At 48.9% G+C, this 18353-nt stretch overlaps 1 protein-coding gene across 1 annotated transcript in view; it reads left to right on the forward strand.

Moving 5' to 3' along the window:
* Positions 1–6387: 6387 nt before the first annotated feature.
* The window catches only part of bcas3 (BCAS3 microtubule associated cell migration factor), a 175055-nt gene continuing 163089 nt past the window's right edge, over positions 6388–18353 (forward strand). Inside the window, 7 exon segments of the mRNA XM_057050594.1 lie at positions 6388–6546; positions 7691–7793; positions 7880–7934; positions 8052–8127; positions 8203–8309; positions 11791–11872; positions 13697–13769. Of these exon segments, the coding sequence (XP_056906574.1) occupies positions 7723–7793; positions 7880–7934; positions 8052–8127; positions 8203–8309; positions 11791–11872; positions 13697–13769 (464 nt within the window). The 5' untranslated portion in view covers positions 6388–6546; positions 7691–7722.

The raw sequence follows: 18353 nt of genomic DNA on the forward strand, positions 1-18353 counted from the left end.
TGTGGACAGGCTGTTGTTGCCCCACTCTCACCGGGGAAAATGGAATTCTGCTCAAATATGTTTGGAGGACCTGGAGGAGCTTCGCTCTGGTCACCAGGTTCCCCACTGGCTGCACCTCCTCTGGCTGCACCTCCTCTGGCTGCACCTCCTCTGGCTTAGGCCAGGCTGGGATGGAAAGGGGACCATCTTTGGGACTTTGGATGGGTGATGGATGATGGAGGGATGGGTGATGGAGGGATGGATGATGGAGGGATGATGGATGGGTGGATGTGGAGGGAGGATGGAGTGGATGATGGATGGGAGGATGGAGGATGGATGGGATGGAGGGATGGAGGGATGGAGGGATGGGTGATGGAGGGATGGAGGGATGGGGGTGGGTGATGGAGGGATGGATGATGGAGGGATGGATGATGGAGGGATGGGTGATGGAGGGATGGGTGATGGAGAGATGGATGGGTGATGGATGGATGGGTGATGGATGATGGAGGGATGGGTGTGATGGAGGGATGGATGATGGAGGGATGATGGAGGGTGGATGGATGGAGGGAGGGAGAGGGTGGATGATGGATGGGAGGATGGAGGGATGGATGATGGAGGGATGGGTGTGATGGAGGGATGGAGGGACGGGATGGAGGGATGGGTGATGGAGGGAGGATGATGAGGGAGGGATGGAGGGATGGATGATGGAGGGATGGATGATGGAGGGATGGAGGGATGGGTGATGGAGAGATGGATGGGTGATGGATGGATGGGTGATGGATGATGGAGGGATGGGTGATGGAGGGATGATGGATGGATGAATGGATGATGGAGGGACGGATGATGGAGGGATGATGATGGAGGGATGAGGATGGAGGGATGATGATGGAGGGATGATGATGGAGGGATGGATGATGGAGGGATGAGGATGGAGGGATGATGATGGAGGGATGACCAGGCCAGTGGGGTCAGACGGTCACCAACAACAACTCTCCATGTTTCTTGCACTGACCAATCACAGCGTAGAATCCAGCAGAATCTGCTGCGTTGATGCGGTTTCAACCGTTGCCGGGGACAACCGCGGCCCCCCAGCAGCGGGAGGCGTGCACGTTGTGGCACGGCGGTGGAGAGGACACTTCCCAGCGAGGGTGGGAGCTGAGAGGGGTCTCATGGTGTGCTCTCAGTCGCGGATCATAGCTGCTCAGCCACCCCGGGGCAACACGGGGCATCAGGATGAACTACAGGCCAGGAGAGGGAGGCCCACACGTTCGTGTGTGTGTGTGTGTGTGTGTGTGGTGTGTGTGTGTGTGTGTGTGTGTGTGTGTGTGTGTGTGTGTGTGTGTGTGTGTGTGTGGAGATCACGGGTGTGTGGGGGCTATTAGTGGGAGGTGTGTGACTAGAGGGGTGGTAGTGGTTGGAGCAGGGTGGATGGTGTGTGTCTGTGCTGTGTGTGTGTGTGTGTGTGTGTGTGTGTGTTTGCACTTCCATGCCAGCCCCCAGGCCGGCCCCATAGTAATTACACACTCCAGTGACTGGACTGGAAGGGAAATTGAAGGCCTGGGCAGGAGGCCCCAGCTGCTTCACTCTCCCTCCCCATCAGCCTGCCACTGATTGAGCTCACACACACACACAGACACACACACACACACGCACACACACACACACACACACACACACACACGTATATACTTTGAGATAGCCATACCCCTACATACACACTTTCGCTCTATTTCACTTTTGCATACACAAGCTCTGTCTCACCCTTGCTCTCTCTCTCTCTCTCACACACACACACACAACACACACACACACACACACACACACACACACACACACACACACACCAGTCCTCAGAGGAAATTCTGCTTTGTGTTGTGGTAATGAGATTCTCACGCACCCGGCCTTATTTACCAGACCAGTCCAATAATGTGAGTGAGAGGTTGGCGTGTGTGTGTGTGTGGGTGTGGGTGTGAGTGTGGGGGGGTGGTAGGTGTGTGTGAAGGTGGTGGTATGAGGGTATGAGATCGCCCCCCCCTCCTTCTCCCTGGTGATGACATCTTCAGATCAAACTACTTCCTTTTCCATCATCCAGACTGAGGAGGAGCAGCTGCCGCGGTCACAGGAAACAGAACGACGTCCTCAAACGAATCTTTAAAAAAGAAACAGGCCAAACAAAATGGCTGCTCCCTGGTGACCCCCCCCCGCCGCCGGCGTTCCCTGTGGCGAGGCGGCGTCTGTAACCGCCGTGTGCCGGTGCTGAGACGAGCCTGGCCTCCGCCCAAACGGTGTCATTCCTGATCAGGTTGCTCTGTTTCACAGCCAAATTGGCATTTGTTTCCCATCAGTCTAATTCCCTGTCTGTCACAACACACACACACACACACACACACACACAACACACACACACACACACACACAGATTACAGCATATACCAATTTTTACAGCGTTTTACAGCAAATTATTTTTAGGAATTTTGTCCATTAAGGGCCACTGTACAAACAAGCTAGCATGCATGGTGGGGGACCCACATCAATATTTAGGCAAATACACACACTGAGGATTGTGTGTGTGTGTGTGTGTGTGTGTGTGTGTGTGTGTGTGTGTATCTAGCATTTAGAGAATATTACCTCATGCCCAAACTTTTGACGTTATTCTATGTTGCTGGATGTTATTGTGACCAACTGATGGGCTTTTATCCTGAACCTGCCGAGCTCAGGGTGGGGGGGTGGGGGGAGGGGGTTGTGGGGGGGGGGCGTTCACTTGTTACAGCACATCCAGAACAACAGGCCCACTTGGAAGAAGCTCCTTTAATGGGACACACACTTACAACATCGGTCTGACGGAGACGCCGTGCGTGATTCCAGTGTGGTTTGCTTCTCGTGTATCAGTAAATGTGTACACGCGCGCGCGCGCACACACACATGCACACACACACACACACAATGTGGTCCCTGGTACAGACAGACAATTAAACAGGTCAGCATGGGGTAACCTCGGCCGGCCTGCGGGGGGCGGTAGACGCGCTGCTGGAGGTAACGGGACAGGCGAGAACAGCAACACCTCCAATGGACACACGCACACGCACACGCACGCACACACACACACACACACACCTCTTGCCAGCAGGACAGAAGACAAATGATTAAGAAGTTAGAGTTTAAGAAGCACCTCTGGACACTGACCTGATGTTCAGAAGCTCACGTCCTTTTATTTCAGACCAGCATAATTACTCAACTCTTCCGGAGTCCAGATGCGGGACGCGGACTGAATGTTCTCGTGGGGCCGTCACGCAGCTCTCGGTTGTTTCCCAGCTTCTTGTCTTTTTTCCTCTTTTAGCTGTTTGTGCCAGTGAGGGTAATTTCCCGTGCAGAGATCTTGCTACAATTAAGAAAACAGGTCCTTCTCTGTGCTTGAGCCATGGCTCCTCTGTGACAGAAGCAGATTAAAGCTCTTCCCCATGTTTGTGCACTAAATGATTGCCAAGGCAGCGCTGTTCTTGTTTGCTATTACAACCCAAGCAGAATTACCTCGATTTTGAACAAAATAGTCAATTAAATTACCTGTGAAAGGCTATTTATTTTAACCGGGGGACAGTATTTTTTTTTCTCCTCTGCATTTTCTTTTAATAGATCTATGTTTTTTAAGCGAGAGGAGGAGAATCGGGCAGGAAAACAAAGGTGAGGAGATTCTAGACTGGGGTCACACTGCCACCCGGTGGACAGGACCCGACACTGCAGGGCTCCGTCGCACGAGAAATCCTTTTTTCAACTTTCAACACAGGCTCAGTTTCAAATTCTGAATTTTTTTTCACACCTAATTACACGCGTGGAAGCGATTTATTAAAAATCTCTGAAATGTCACACTGATGCTGGTGAAATGTGTGTTCTTTTAGAACCTCGGGTCGTTCTCTGCTTTATCACGCAGAACCCAAACCTAAGAACATCCATCGTTTCATGTGCGCTTGTATCTAAAACGCTTAAACATTCGCTTCTTAGAGTCGTTATTGAATTTTAAAAATGCAAAATATGACCGCAATTCGAAACAACGTATTGTTTTTTCTCGTGTAATAAAGATACGATTTTCACCTCAGAAGTTAAATCAAGGTGCAGATGGGGCGTGAAAGCACGTGAAACATCATCATGTTTGAAAGCGCAGCTCAGCAAGACGCAGATTTATCTTCCGGGCCGTGGACCCAAACACCAACTGACACCCAAATGAGAATAAATCGAGAAAAAGAGGAGGAAGGCGGCGCGCCGGGCGCAAGCGTCAGCCCACGGGCCCGCGCATGCGCACCGCGCCGCCCGGTGAAATGAGGCGTGCGGCGACGCGCTGTTGTGCGAGCGTGCGCGACGGCAAGAACAGAGAGAATGGTCGGGAGTGCGAGATGGAGCAAATGATGTGTCGAAGGGAAGTAAACAACGCCGGTTCCCGTGATAGACTGCGCGACGCTTTCCATCTCATTGACTTTGAATCATTTTTCACATCAAATGAAAAGTAATCACATCACAGCAACTCGGGCCGGATGGATCCGCGCGTGCCTGCGCGCGTGTGCGTGTGTCTGTTGACATTGTTCTGTGGTTTTATTCAGCCGGTTCTGAAGCCCGTCTGAAGACGCAGCGACTCCTCAAAAGTCCCGAACTCCTCCACCTGGTTCTGTTTGATCGACTGTGGATGAGTGATGAGAAAGAGCAGTTTTAGCAGGAACTTCCGGCGGAAGCTCCATCTCGTTCCTCCGCGCACACGAACGTTACTAAAGGTTTGCTGGAGAAACCTCGGAATTAAGAATAATGTCTCCCGAGAGTGATCTCTCTGGTCTAAATTTGTCCAGTGGACTGGTGATTTAATTTAAATATGATGATTTGCAAAGATCCGGGTGTTGTTCCAGGTATTTATATGGTGTTTGCTCTGCAGCCTTGTTCCACAAGTTCTACTCATCAGGGTCAGTAAAAGAAAATACTTTTGTCCAAAAACTTTTCATTTATCTTAAAACGACGCCCACCCTGACCTGGTAAAAGCGGATCATAAAGACGATATTAAAGGATAGTGACGTGATTATTGAAGAGCTAAAAAGCGAGATTAAATTCTGTTCGGTCGGTGGGTGAAACAGCACCATCGTCTGCCACCAGGCGGTACTGCAACACCCACCACAGCCACCTTTGATACATTCATAACCGGGGAATGTCACGTGACAATCTGTTACCACGACAACGGGCCCAATCGTGACAGCGGGCAGACAGCATGGAAACGTTTAGTTCATAAATATCAGACATCAGTGACAGTGGTAAAAACAATTTTTAAAATAATGTTTTTTTCTTTGATGTTGTGAGAACGTTTTCTGTACTGCAGGGGAACATTTAGAGAAGAACCATGTCCCCAACACCATGAAAACCACCAGCTGCCCCACTGACCCAGTTCAGATTCCACAGTATTCTGATCTGGGGCAACAATTTTATGAGTTCAATTAAACCACTACTTATTCTAGGCAAAAGAGAATATGATAAAACATAATTTGGACCATAGTGACTCGTTGTTTAGTCCAAATAGTTAAAACTCACGCACACAGTTTGATTCCAAACACCAAAACTAATGTAGAAAACAGTTAATAACTTAGTACGAAATAATATATAAAACGTCTGTGTGTTATGTATATTGCATATGTTATTATTATGGTATATTTTGAATTAACAGGGAAAAGAGGTGGGGTTTTAGAAGTTCTGGCTTCTTCTCAAGACTGTTGGACATAAAAATGTGTCAATTTTAGGTTGTCTTATGTTTATTGCTGTTCTGGCCCCTTTTTAGTGGCTCCATCGAGGGTCAGCAGCAAGAGGTCAAAGTTCAGAGTGAATGAGGACCTTCAATATTCATGTTGTCATCTGACGGAATCATGAAAAACTGTCTCTATCAAACATAAAGTCACATGTAAAGTTCTGCATTACGTCATTTTTTGGCTGATTTCTGCCACACCAGGTTAGCAACTGAACCATCATCTGTTAGCATCTGTAATTCAATTAACCCAAATAGGTGATTTGGATCTCAAATCCTTTCAAATCACACTCCTCATATCCAATAAGGAACTCAACCATTTGCATAACATTAAAGATCACATTTTTTCCCAACCAGAACCCAGTGAGTGCTTAAGACACGTCTAACAGCAGCTTTATATTCAGGAAATACAGCTCTTAAATCTACTCTGTTTACATTCTAGTGTAGCCTTTGTGCAACAGCAATGTAATGTAGTAGCAGCCTTGCTGCATATATTTATAATAAGACTATTTAAAGTTAAAAATAAAGACTTAGTGCAGATGACATTTGACATGAAACCACTCAGTCGCTGCTCCACAGAATAACGGTTTATTGGTTTTACACGTTTCACGCGATTTTGTGATACAGTTGTTTGTCCCGCCCTCGCCGCTCTCTGATTGGTCGAACGAATGTGATTCTGATCGCTGATTGGCTCGTAATTGCACAACGTTGTTCCGCAAGTCTGTTGTGTTTGTGTTTTGACGCTTTCCTTCACAGCAGCACACGAAGTCGAACAGAAGATCTCAGCGGAATTCTGCGCACAGGTGAGCAGCAGCATCTGGGAGAAATCGACATTTTTCTCAAATATGACTGATCTATGTCTCGCCTGGAGGCGTCAGTGGTGGCGTTATTCACCGCGAGGGAGTTTTTATCAGCTAATGCTAGCAGGCTAACTTACTTAGCTGCTGGCTCCTTATCTACCGATGTGAGACTTCAGTTTTAGTCAGTAACAATATCGGTGCTGATTTTGACCCTGTAGTTGCTAGTTAGTGGTCAAAACCAGCTATATCGGTCTCGGCTAGCAGCGGAAATCCCAGTGTTTTGGTTTTGGAGCTCATCGTTCCAGGAGCAGGTTCTGCTGTAGGTTCTTTGCTTTTGTTGGTGTCTTTTTTTGGTTCCGACACTTGGGTTCTTCTCCTATAGCTGCAGAGTTTGAGGCTTTAACTGGGTCATTTTTCTGTAACCTAATATTGTTTTTATTTTCCTACCGGATTACATTTGTCTGACTGATGGCATGCTAACAAAATGAATGCATTATCCTGAAAAATGATTGAAAGTGTGGATTTAACCGGCATTTTCCCTTTAACCATCACCGGGTGGTTGCAGAATAAATGTCGGAAGACACAGGTTTCACTGTTTTCTGTGCTTTAGTGATGCTTGAACGCTGAACGACAACAGGATTGAATAGCTTCACTGTGGATAGGCGCCGTTTCCCACAGTGCCTGAACGCACCACGCAGAGGAGCAGAGCAGTGACTCGTTTAGTAAAAGTTGCTCAAATAATCAGCTGATTAGAAACTAATTTGTTGGTGATTTTTGTGCTCATGGTCATGACATGCACGGCACAAGTCCTTGTCAGTTCATGTTGCAGGTCAAACACTCCCCCAAAGCTTTTGAACCCATTTTAGGTGTCCATGTTAAAGTCCCCATAATGAAGGTCGCTTCCATGTTCCTTCCAAACCTTTAACTTTGTTTGTTCCTCTAGCGCTGATACTTTGGGAATCATCTCAATCTGAGACTGGAATTCACGTGAAAAGTCTGGTCAATTTTGGATCACTGTTACTAGCTGGCTGAACTCACCAGCACAAATTACAGGCTTGACTTGGGTTGTGCTGAATGATATTAAATGTAATATTTGGACATGATTGCACACTTCCAAATGCTAAGTCTGTGCTCGTGTCTTATCCAGGAGTTGTAGGAGACCAAACGCACGGAGACACAATGGCATCGGACTCTCCACGCAGACCCAGTCGCTGTGCTGGAGGAGTTCTGGTTCGAGCACAAGCCGTCACGTAAGGACAGAGATGGTGTCAGAAGCTGTTGTGCAGCTGAGCTGCTGGACTTTCTTCAAGTTCTGCTTCTTTCCTTTGTCTTCCAGGGAGCAGTCTTACATGGAGAGCGTGGTGACCTTCCTGCAGGACGTCGTCCCTCAGGTTCATGTCTTCACTCATACATGCGTTCGTACCCTGACCTTCTGCCCGATCGCTCATCAGAATCTCCTGTCGGTGTCGTGTGGATCCATCATGTGTGTTTCATCCCTAAACTCGCAGGCGTATACTGGGGCTCCGCCCACCGACGAGAAGGAGAAGATCATCTGGGTTCGGTTCGAGAAGGCTGACATCAACGGTGAGATTGTTTCGAGCGGTTCTTTTTCTTTTTCCCCCCTCTCTCATAGTTTATTCTTTGAACTGTCTGTTCCAGACACGGCCCGTAATCCCGAGTTCCTGGAGATGCACAGCGGCACCGCTGAGCCGCCGCTCTGCCTCATGATCGGCTACACAGACGGGATGCAGATCTGGAGCATCTCGGTGAGTCACACCACCTGGGGAAATCATCAATTCACCCTCCTTACTTGTCTTCTTTGGCTTTGGCGTGATGACATCGGTCTAAACTCTTCAGGCGGTATTTAAATTATTAGTCTTTCGCTGCAAAGATGACAAATTGCGTTCTGTAAGTATTGTGTCCTGATGGGGGGGTCAAAGGTCAAGAAGCTCTGGCCAGAATATTTACACATCTCAGGCCTGTTGAGACATGTCCAAACAACCACGTGGCTGATGAACAGCAGTGAAACAAATGAAGAAATTTAGCTCCATGTTAATTTGCTAAAGCTTAATACAGGTCATGTTTGCAATTAAATTAAGTATATCCTGGTAATTTAGACAGTCATGGAAGATTTGGTTTGATTAATCAACTTTATGCTGATGTCACCGGCGAAAATGAATTTGTACAGTAATATTTGAGGTGATTGCAGCAGATAAACACCAATAAATGCAAAAATAAATCTTTAAAAATGCCCCACATTGTCCACTAGGTGTCACCATTGACCGCATTAAGTCAATTTTATTTTGTTTCTTCTATGTCTATTTAAAGTGAAACACTGACCCAGCAGAAGGTAATTTCTCCAAAAATAAGTAATAAAATAAATAATAATAAAATAAATAATAATAATAAAATAAATAATAAGTACAGTGTCATCTAATCAGCAGAAAATAGTGGTCACAGATTTTTTTAAATTTCTGTAGCATTCTCAATTCTGATGCTCAAATATCGCGTACAGATTTGAAATGTGTCATAAACCTTTAAACGTATTCATTTATTACAATTATTAATATTATTCTATAGTAGTAGTTATATTAATGCAGTTCAGTTATATTAATGCAGTTCAGCCAATGTCGACGTTGGCCACAAGAGGGCGGTGTTTCGACTCTGAAGCCGAACGGGACTATTTAAGCCTCTTGACCTTTGAGACAAAGCTGGGACTAAATGTATGAGTTACTCATGTGAGCATGGTTTTAGCCTAAGTGTTTTTAAAACTATTTTTCATGTATCTATGCAAACACTAGGGTGTGGCTGGAGCTATACTTAACCTCTAGACTTTGTCGTCAGTGTGCCTGAACAGTTCACCCAGCAGGGATCACCTCTACCGTAGAACCTGTCACCAAATCCTCCCAAAGATCCCGTTCCAAAAGCACCAGAGCCCTCCATCCTCCTCCTGACGGTACCTGCGAGCTCCCAGGGTGGCCTGGGTGACGTGGCAGCTGTTCGCAGATTTTCTGTGACGGTCAATTTGTTGGCGATGAGGATTACAGCTGTTTTAGCCACGCGACACGTGCGCTCGCGCGCCTGACGTCAAGCTTCAGCTGAACCCGACGCGGATTCGGCTCCGCGCCGTCGCTCGGCGGTGTTTTCTCCCAGTTTTGGAAGTTTACGGGATGTTCCTGGGGTGTGTTTCTCTTCCCAGGGCTTTAAGTAAGCACTGGAGGTGCTTGGCTTCAGCCTCCGGAGTGGCCGTGAAGTGTTTGTGACAGTTGCTACACCAACACCCTCCGTAATGGCCCGGCGAGCGTGTGCGGCCACACGTGTGCGTACTCGTGCGTGACGGGGAATCCGGAGCGCTGGTTCGGACGCTGACAGGGCCGCCTGATAACAGGCGGAGCGACGCGGGCTAATTATCTGTCCTCGTGTGTTGAGAATATCGCCGTCTCCAGTTTTACAGGCGTGATAACACCACGGGAGATACGCAGCTTCTGGGTTATAAAGGCAGCCTTTCACCAAAGATAAAGCAATTAGGGGATAAAAAGGGTCAGGGTGTAACTTTAGGACTGTCTTTTCCTGCTCCGGGCACCATTTTCCTGCTCTGGAGCTCGTCCCGCCGGCCCGACTCCGCTCTCGTCCACGATTGGCTGTTTTCTGTTGTCGACCTGCTGCTGAAACGTCTAACGTGAGCCCAGATTGGCTGATAAGAACTCGGGACATCTCCTATTGACGAGTGGCGTCGTTGGTGTTGATGAGAAACAAAAGCACCAGGATCTGGAGCTGCCTCCGCGCCAGGAATGTCCAGCAGGTGGACGTCGTCTGTTTCCTCCAGCTGCTGTTTTTAAGTTCACACCACGGGTGTTCAGCCCCCTTTGTGTTTAGATTCCACAGGAAACCCCCCTCCTGAAACCAGTTTGATTTTATAGAGACTTAAAACCAGGAAAGATCATCTTCTAATGCAGAACATGCTCAGAAACATGGACTCTAAATGAGTCCTACACACAGAGGAGGTCCAGTTAATCCACCTCTGCTGGCGAATTCGCCCGTTTTGACTTCAGCGGAGTGGTGCGTTTCAGCCCGGCGCCGGTGAGCTCGCCGGTGCAGGAGCCCACGAACGCGCCCCCGTCGCTCTGATCCCCGGAGCACCTGCTCCCTCCAAATCTCCAATATGTCCGGCACTCTGGCAGTGAGCACGCTCACTTGTGAAAATGGCCCAGATATCTGTTCACAGCTTATGGCATTACATTTGGGAGATTAAAACAGGAGCGCAGATAGCGAGGCCCCACAGAACCGGCCCAGCCCCGGATGAAATGAATATAATAAATACACTGTACGCAGGGAAGAAGGGGGGGAAGCAATTTGGCATATTGCATAGGCAGAGCCAGTAATGTAATGGTGGGAATAGCTGTCAGAGGAAGTGTATGTCACACAGAGCCATGTAAGGCGAGGATGAGCGGCCGGTAATGCACAATAACCCCACGCATTAACCTCTGGGCCGCATTTTAATCCAGCAAATTCCATTATTCCCCGCTGCAGGTCCATTTGCCCGTGCAGGAATCCCACTCCGCCCGCCAGCCGCCTTTTTATTCCCCATGCCAGCGCGGGTCCAACCTGCTCGTGTGCCCCGTGTTAATCTGCCACCGTCAGGCCTCCAGCACTTTGAATGAAAAAGGGAACAACACGGGCCCAAATCCGCCACTTCCGGACGGCTACTAATTGCAGAGACGAGCGATCATCTCCCCGCGATGGGTTTAAGGACTTAAAACAAACAGATTAAAGCACTGTTAAAGTGATAATGCAGGTTTTGCTGTAATTTAATCCATAAAGAAGAACAAAAGTGGGGCATTGTGTGCTTAGAACAGCGTGCCGACACACGCTGGCCACGGACCTAATGGACTGGTATCACAGGAACACATGGAAGCCCAACTGGAACAGGCAGGCGCACATATGTAAGAGCATTGATGTGATGTTTGCTGCATTGGAGGTGAAGCAGACACCAAAATAACCCTCTTTCCCCTTTTATTCCAGTTTAAAATGCCTAAAGTCTAAATCTCTTCTGCTTCTGCTCTGTTTTTGTGTCTAAATGTCACGAGGGAGGTAAAGCTCCAGCTGTAGGTGAGGGGCAGGGACATGACTGAGACCAAATGAGCCTCTAAATCAGGGCAAAACCAGCATTTCTTTGTATAAGTCCTAAAGTAGCGCAGGCATTAGCCAGCAGAAGCTAAACCGAGCCGTTCTATTTGTGTCTTTCAGCTGGCCGGGGAAGCCCAGGAGCTGTTCTCGGTGCGTCACGGTCCGGTGAGGGCTGCTCGCATCCTGCCCGCTCCTTATATCAGTGAGTATCTTCAGTCCGGAATCGGGATCTTTCAGCTTCAACAAACCTTCACGTCCAGAACGAAGCCTCAAACCTCAAAATGGGTTGAAATCAGGCCTTTTTATGAGGAAATCGAGCTTTTAAATGAGTTTTTAAGACGAGTTTGATCGTTTTTCTACTGCTGGAGGTTCTGTTTGGGCTCATCCTGGGTCGGTTTCCAGAATCTTGCTCGTTCGGAGCGTTTTCTGGTGAGAAAAGCCTCCGTTCTGTCCTCCATCCCTGTTCCGGTCTTTTGGCATATTTCAACAACGTACAATGGCGACATTTGAAGCGCGCTGGAAGCGGATGAAAGCAAAAAAGCCACAGTAATAAGAAGCAGCAGATAGCTGCCCGACGCATGAGGGGGGCGATTCTCCCCGGCAGAACATGAAAATGAGCTTCGCTTCTGGAGGGGAGGAAGCCGATCCCAATCTGCCAGGGTGCCAACAGCGTTGCACTGTGGTGCCGCGTTAAAGGGGCCATTGTTGGGGCCGCCGGGCTGTGGGTGGTCGGGGAGAGAGCCCAAAATAGGTGTTGGGTATGACAAAGCAAGCTTTGCTTTAGCGATTTGGCCGCTCGGCCTGTCCTGATTTAAATTACCGTATTTTCTGGACTATAAGTTGCACTTTTTTTCATAGTTTGTCAGGGGGTGCGACTTGTATAAATACATTATTACAGAATTTCACATGTTCGTTAGTTCCACACTGACAACCACAAGGGGGCGCTCTAGGCGTGTGTACCTGAGGAACGAGTTCCTTTAGCGACGCAGAAGAAGAAGCGGTGCTTCGTCTAGTTAGACTTGATTGTTTGGTAAACTTGCTCAGATGTTCTTTATGCTATAGTTATCGGATTGTTAATATGTTACGTTAACAAAGCAGACACGTACTCAGTTCGTTGTGGGTCATGTAGCTGAATTTGTTACGTTAGCATACCGTAACGCTATTGCTAATCCATGCTAATGGATTGCTATTTGCCTTTCAAGATGAAATGTATGTTCTTGGTCTCGGATTTTATCAAATAAATTTTCCCCCAAAATGCGACTTATAGTCCAGTGCGACTTGTATATCTCTTTTTCTTCTTTATTAAGCAGCTTTTGGCTAGTGCGACTTAAACTCCGGAGCGACATATAGTCCAGAAAATACGGTAATTAACTGGAGAGCTGCTGACGCTCCCATTCGCTGCCCAATCAAAGTCGGGCTGCTCATTAAATGACGCGTTTTCCCTCAGAAAGTTTGTTTTATTAAACGCTATTTCCCCCAAATCTCCCCGAAGCGTGTTTACGCTGCGGCTGGGTGGATTGGCCCGGACCGATGTCCGACGACAGAGACAGGAAAGGGGGAAGAGAGCCCGTCTGGAGCGTGGAAGCCTCCGTCGCTCTCACGCCATACCGCAGGAACTCGGGCTGATTACCGTCAAGCCTCAAATTACAGTCCTCAAAAGAGATCGCAGCGTCGTTGGTCTCGGCGGGCCCGTCCGCTCAATCCCCTGATCCGCCGTCCGTCCTCAAGAATTAGACAATCAAGGAAAATAGAGGATCAGTGCTCCCGATGCTACATGTCCTCTCCCCCTGGTTTCCATCACAAATGCATGTGCTGGGTTTAAACTCCTGTAAGACCAGCCTGGAACCCTCAAAACAAACAGGAAGATCTTGTTGGTTCAGGAGATTTCTGCTGCTCTATCGAGTTTTTGTCACCAGTTTTCCTGCTTCGGAAGTCTCTCACAGCTGAAGGGAAACATGTCGCAGCGTTGGTGTTCAGCCTTTTGTTGAAGCTGTTTCTACCGTCTTCGGATCTTCTCTCATTTCAGGTCCTCTGAAGATGGACAGCTTTTCAGACAAGAGACCCCTGCTGGGCGTTTGCAAGAGCACCGGCTCCTCAGGGTAAGAGCTGATCCAGCATGCAGCTGCTTTCTGAAGGGCTGGGAGAGGGTTAGGGCTGGGAGAGGGCTAGGGTTAGGGTTCAGGCTAGGGTTAGGGCTAGGGTTCAGGCTAAGGTTAGGGTTAGGGCTAGGGCTAGGATTAGGGTTCAGGCTAGGGTTAGGGTTAAGGCTAGGGTTAAGGTTAACGCTAGGGTTAGGGCTAGGGTTCAGGCTAAGGTTAGGGCTAGGATTAGGGTTCAGGCTAAGGTTAGGGTTAGGGCTAGGGTTAAGGTTAACGCTAGGGTTAGGGCTAGGGTTAGGGTTCAGACTAGGGTTAGGGTTCAGGCTAGGGTTAGGGCTAGGGTTAGGGTTCAGACTAGGGTTAGGGTTCAGGCTAGGGTTAGGCTAAGGCTAGGGTTAGGGTTCAGGCTAGGGTTAGGGTTCAGGCTAAGGTTAGGGTTAGGGTTAGTGTTCAAGCTAGGGTTAGGGCTAGGGTTAGGGTTGTAGCTAGGGTTAGGTCTAGGACTAGGGTTCAGAGTGGGGCAAGGTTTAGGGTTAGGGTTTAAATGTTGGCTGCTGATTCAGTCAAGGTTTGGGGTAATATTAGGGCTAGGGTTAGGACTAAGGTTAGGGCTATGGTTAGAGTTAGGCTTCGGGTTAGGGTTAGTGTTAGGGACTAAGGCTAGGGTTAAGGCTAGGGTTAGGACATAGGTTAGAGTTAGGCTTAGGGTAATGTTGGGGACTAAGGCTAGGGTTAGGGCTAGGGTTAGGACATAGGTTAGAGTTAGGCTTAGGGTAATGTTGGGGACTAAGGCTAGGGTTAAGGCTAGGGTTAGGGCTAGGGCTAGTGTTAAGGTTAGAGTTTGAATCTAGGCTGCTGATTCAGCCAGGAAAATAGGCCTGCAGTAAAATGTAGGGGGGGATAGGGTTTAGGTTAGGGCTACGACTAGGGTTGGACGAGAGCTCGGGCTTGTTTAGCTTAAGGCTAGGGTTTAGGGTTTTAATCGATGTGGTATTACAGATAGGGTTACGACTAGGGCTAAATTTAGGGTTCAGGCTAGGGTTAGGGCTAGGGCTTTGGGGTTAGCATTAGCTGCTTAGCTGGGACTATAGTGTTACTGTAAGGTTTAAGGCTAAACTCATAATGAAATGCCTCAAAGCGACCAGCTACAGCCGACCCGTGGTTGACATCAAAGCGATAGATGCTATCTGACAAGTGTTTGAGACGTTCCAAGACCAAGATGTGGTATTTGCACAACCCGTCCACTGAATTTTAAATCCTCTCTTTAGTCCTTTTGGTCGGACGACTAAGAATCAACGAGCAGCGTGAACACGTCCGTCCGAATCAAACCGAGCATTTGTTTGAATCTGAGAACATTGGAAACACATTTGGCTATAATGTGTTCCAGCGGCCATGTTGGAGACGGATATGTGTGAACTCTGGGCTAGGGTTAGCCTAACCCAGAGTTAGCGTTAGCCTAACCAGAGTTAGCGTTAGCCTAACCCTAACCCTAGCCCTAATGTTGTTTTCACTCCTACTTACTTGTGCTTTAAGGCCAATGAGGTCAACGGTTCCCGCTTATTGGTCCATTTGAGGAGAATCTGAGGCCACCTCTGCCGGAGCGATCCCTCCGCGCACGACGCCTGAATAAGACGTGCACGCCGGGGTGAAAAGTGCTTCGTCCTTTGTAGTGTTGCGAGGCACAGAACCCACATCTGAAAGTGATTTTCTGTAATAATACGAGGCATCAAAGTGCACCCAAGTCTTGTTATGGACCCTTCACATGCACCCAAGTGGAGCCGGCCCGGTGACGCTTGGTGTGGCCACGGTGGAATTTTAGTGGCGCTATGCTTGGAATGCGCCGCAACCAGGCAAAATGGAAATGACACAGTCGGTAATTTAATGGAAGCGACAGACCCCACGGCTCCTCGCCCGTCTTCCTCACCCTTCCGCCATTCACTTCCACCACTTTTCCAGAGCAGCACAAACTTTAACTCAATATTTCCTCCCTGGGAAATGAAATAAGGAAGTCTGCCTTCAGCCGCGGCTCGGCGGAGACCACCCTCCTGATGTTTTCCAGGGACCGCCGCCCCCCTGCCTCCCCGACGCCACGGCCGTTGCTTCTGCTTTTCCTATGTCCCCGCCGACGGAGACGGGCAGGGCTTTGGACGGTTTGGCCCAGCGTCCCGGCGCAGACTAATGCCGAAAACATGCGGCGCGTTGAAAAGCAGGAACACTGACCCCTGGCTGGACGTCACGGCCCGGCTCTTCCCTCTGAAGACGCGCTCGGTAAATAACACTGCGTTCAAAGGCAAGAAGGAAAAAGGCTTCCGGGTGCAAAGCAGGACTTTCCACTGGGCCTGTTCATAAACTTACTGAAGGTCCTCGCGCTGTTTTTAGCATATAATCATTTTGAAATAGCAGATTTCTGTGACCACCAGAAAGGATGCCGTCCTGACACTTAAATGGAAAACAGATTGGCTCCTTGGCTGCGACAGCACTGCTGGTTTAGAAGTTGGTTCAGTCAGCTCTGGGCTTAGATTACAAGATTTGCAAATTAAAGGAAAACCGGAGAAGGGAAAAAGCATGTGTGCCGAAGCCCTGCGCTGGTGGGTCTGCGAGCCAGGCGCGCGGCACCGTTTTATCAATGGAAAGGATTATGCGTGAACTCCAAACAACGTATGGATCCAGCGATTTTTTCTTTTCTTTTTTGACAGTAGAGTCACATGCGGGTGCTTTCGCTCCGTGCTCTGTTGCCATTGGGCTCCGGGAATAAGTGGCGCTGGTGCCGCAGCGGGCCCCGGCGCGTCTGCTCGCCTCTCCGGGAGGGGTCCGTTTGTTTCCCCTTTCACCCGCCGCCCGTCTTGTTGTGGGAGTCGGGTAAAGTTCCGAGGCCGCTGCGTGCGAGCGGCGGAGGCGACGCCTCGCGCAGGTTCCTTCAGCAAAGGTTCCTAAACGGGATGAATAAGCTGCCTTTGTTCTCCAACTGTTGATGACTCTCTGTGACCCTCACACACACACACACACACACACACACACACACACAGGATCACCAGATGCTGGAGGATGTGGTTCTTCTGCCTTTTAACCAATATAGTCTTGTTTCAGCAGGCAGATTAATAGTGGATGTGCTGTTTTGAGTTTGGAGGAATATTCTGATCTCATCATGGTCATGGAGAGGCTGCACACTTTCTTTGGAAGTGCTTTTGGAGGCCTCTTTTTAATCCGGCTGCTTTGTCGAAGCGTCTCCGGCGGGATTGCCCGTCTGTTCCTTCGGCATTGCTTTGCGTTCCATCTTCCGGTGGCTGGTGCATCGATTTTGGGGCGCAGTGATAGAGAGGGGAATAAATAAAAAATAATAAAGGAAGAGTGTTTGCTGCAACAATATGATGATTCCTTCTGCCAAAGTCATATTACTACTCCATTTGCGTGTGTGTGTGTGTGTGTGTGTGTTTAAATCAGCTTTAGTCAAATAATGCTGGTTATTAATTACATGCTTGCAAGCACCAAATTCCACTTAGCTCGCACGTGCACGCAGACACGTCCGATGGCTAAAGCCCACTGTGGCTCCGAGCCCTCGCGTCCCAGTGCTTCTCCACCACGGCTTTTGCTCCGTGCACGGACGTGTCCGTCTCCTAAAGTGTATTAAAATGGAAATCGTGGAGCGTTTGTGCAAAACCAGGCTCCGGATTAAGCGGATTTGAGAAAGCGATGCTCTTTATCCACCGCGGGGTTATGGCGTTCCTCACTGCCGCTGTCACATTACGGCCACCCACGGGAACCGCCAGGCGCGCGCACGTGCGTGCACGGCCAGGCCTGAAGACAGGATCCCCTGATCGTGCGCCCTCGTGATGGTGCAGACGTGTCACCCACAGTTCCCAGTTATCCGTCGTCTGTTTTCCACCAAAAAGGAAGTTTGCTGAGGTCACTTTTTCATGGAAATGGCTGTAATCCGCCCCCCCGACACCCACCCACACACACACACACCACACACACACACACACGCACGCACGCACGCTCGGCCTCCTCTCTGCAGCGTTTATTTTGACTCGCACGTCTGCTTTATGTCTGTCTCAAACGCGTTCCGCCTCGCCAGTTTCCCCCCCCTCGAATGGGAAGTCAGATTAAACCTGGTCGTTGTGGAAGTGGTGGATGTAAACACGCTCGACAGGTCCAATGATTGGTAATGACTTTTCAAACCGTTACCGCCGGGCCTGCTCCCCAAACCAGGCCTCTGCGGTCGGAGCAATTAATATTTGGATTTTACCGACGGTGCCGTAACGGGAGAAAGAGAAAACGTGCGGGCGCTGGAGTTCATTTGACGTCCGCGACGCATGAATTTCCTGCTAATGGGATTAATTGAAGGCCAACAGGAAGATGGATTAACGACATTAACTATGATTCTGCCGATGCTTTTGCTCTTAAATATGTTTTTTTTGTATTTTCCCCTGTGAAGAGACTCGCTAATGTGTTTCTAATGAAAGTGGGAGCTAGCTTGTTCAAAGCTAATCCTGCTCGTTTAAATCCCCATTTCACACATTATTCCGACAGCGGTTTTCCTGGAGCATCGACAGAGGCGCGATTGTCAGTTTCGGGCGCTTTGTT

This window comes from Takifugu flavidus, chromosome 12, assembly GCF_003711565.1.
Source record: "Takifugu flavidus isolate HTHZ2018 chromosome 12, ASM371156v2, whole genome shotgun sequence".
NCBI lineage: Eukaryota > Metazoa > Chordata > Actinopteri > Tetraodontiformes > Tetraodontidae > Takifugu > Takifugu flavidus.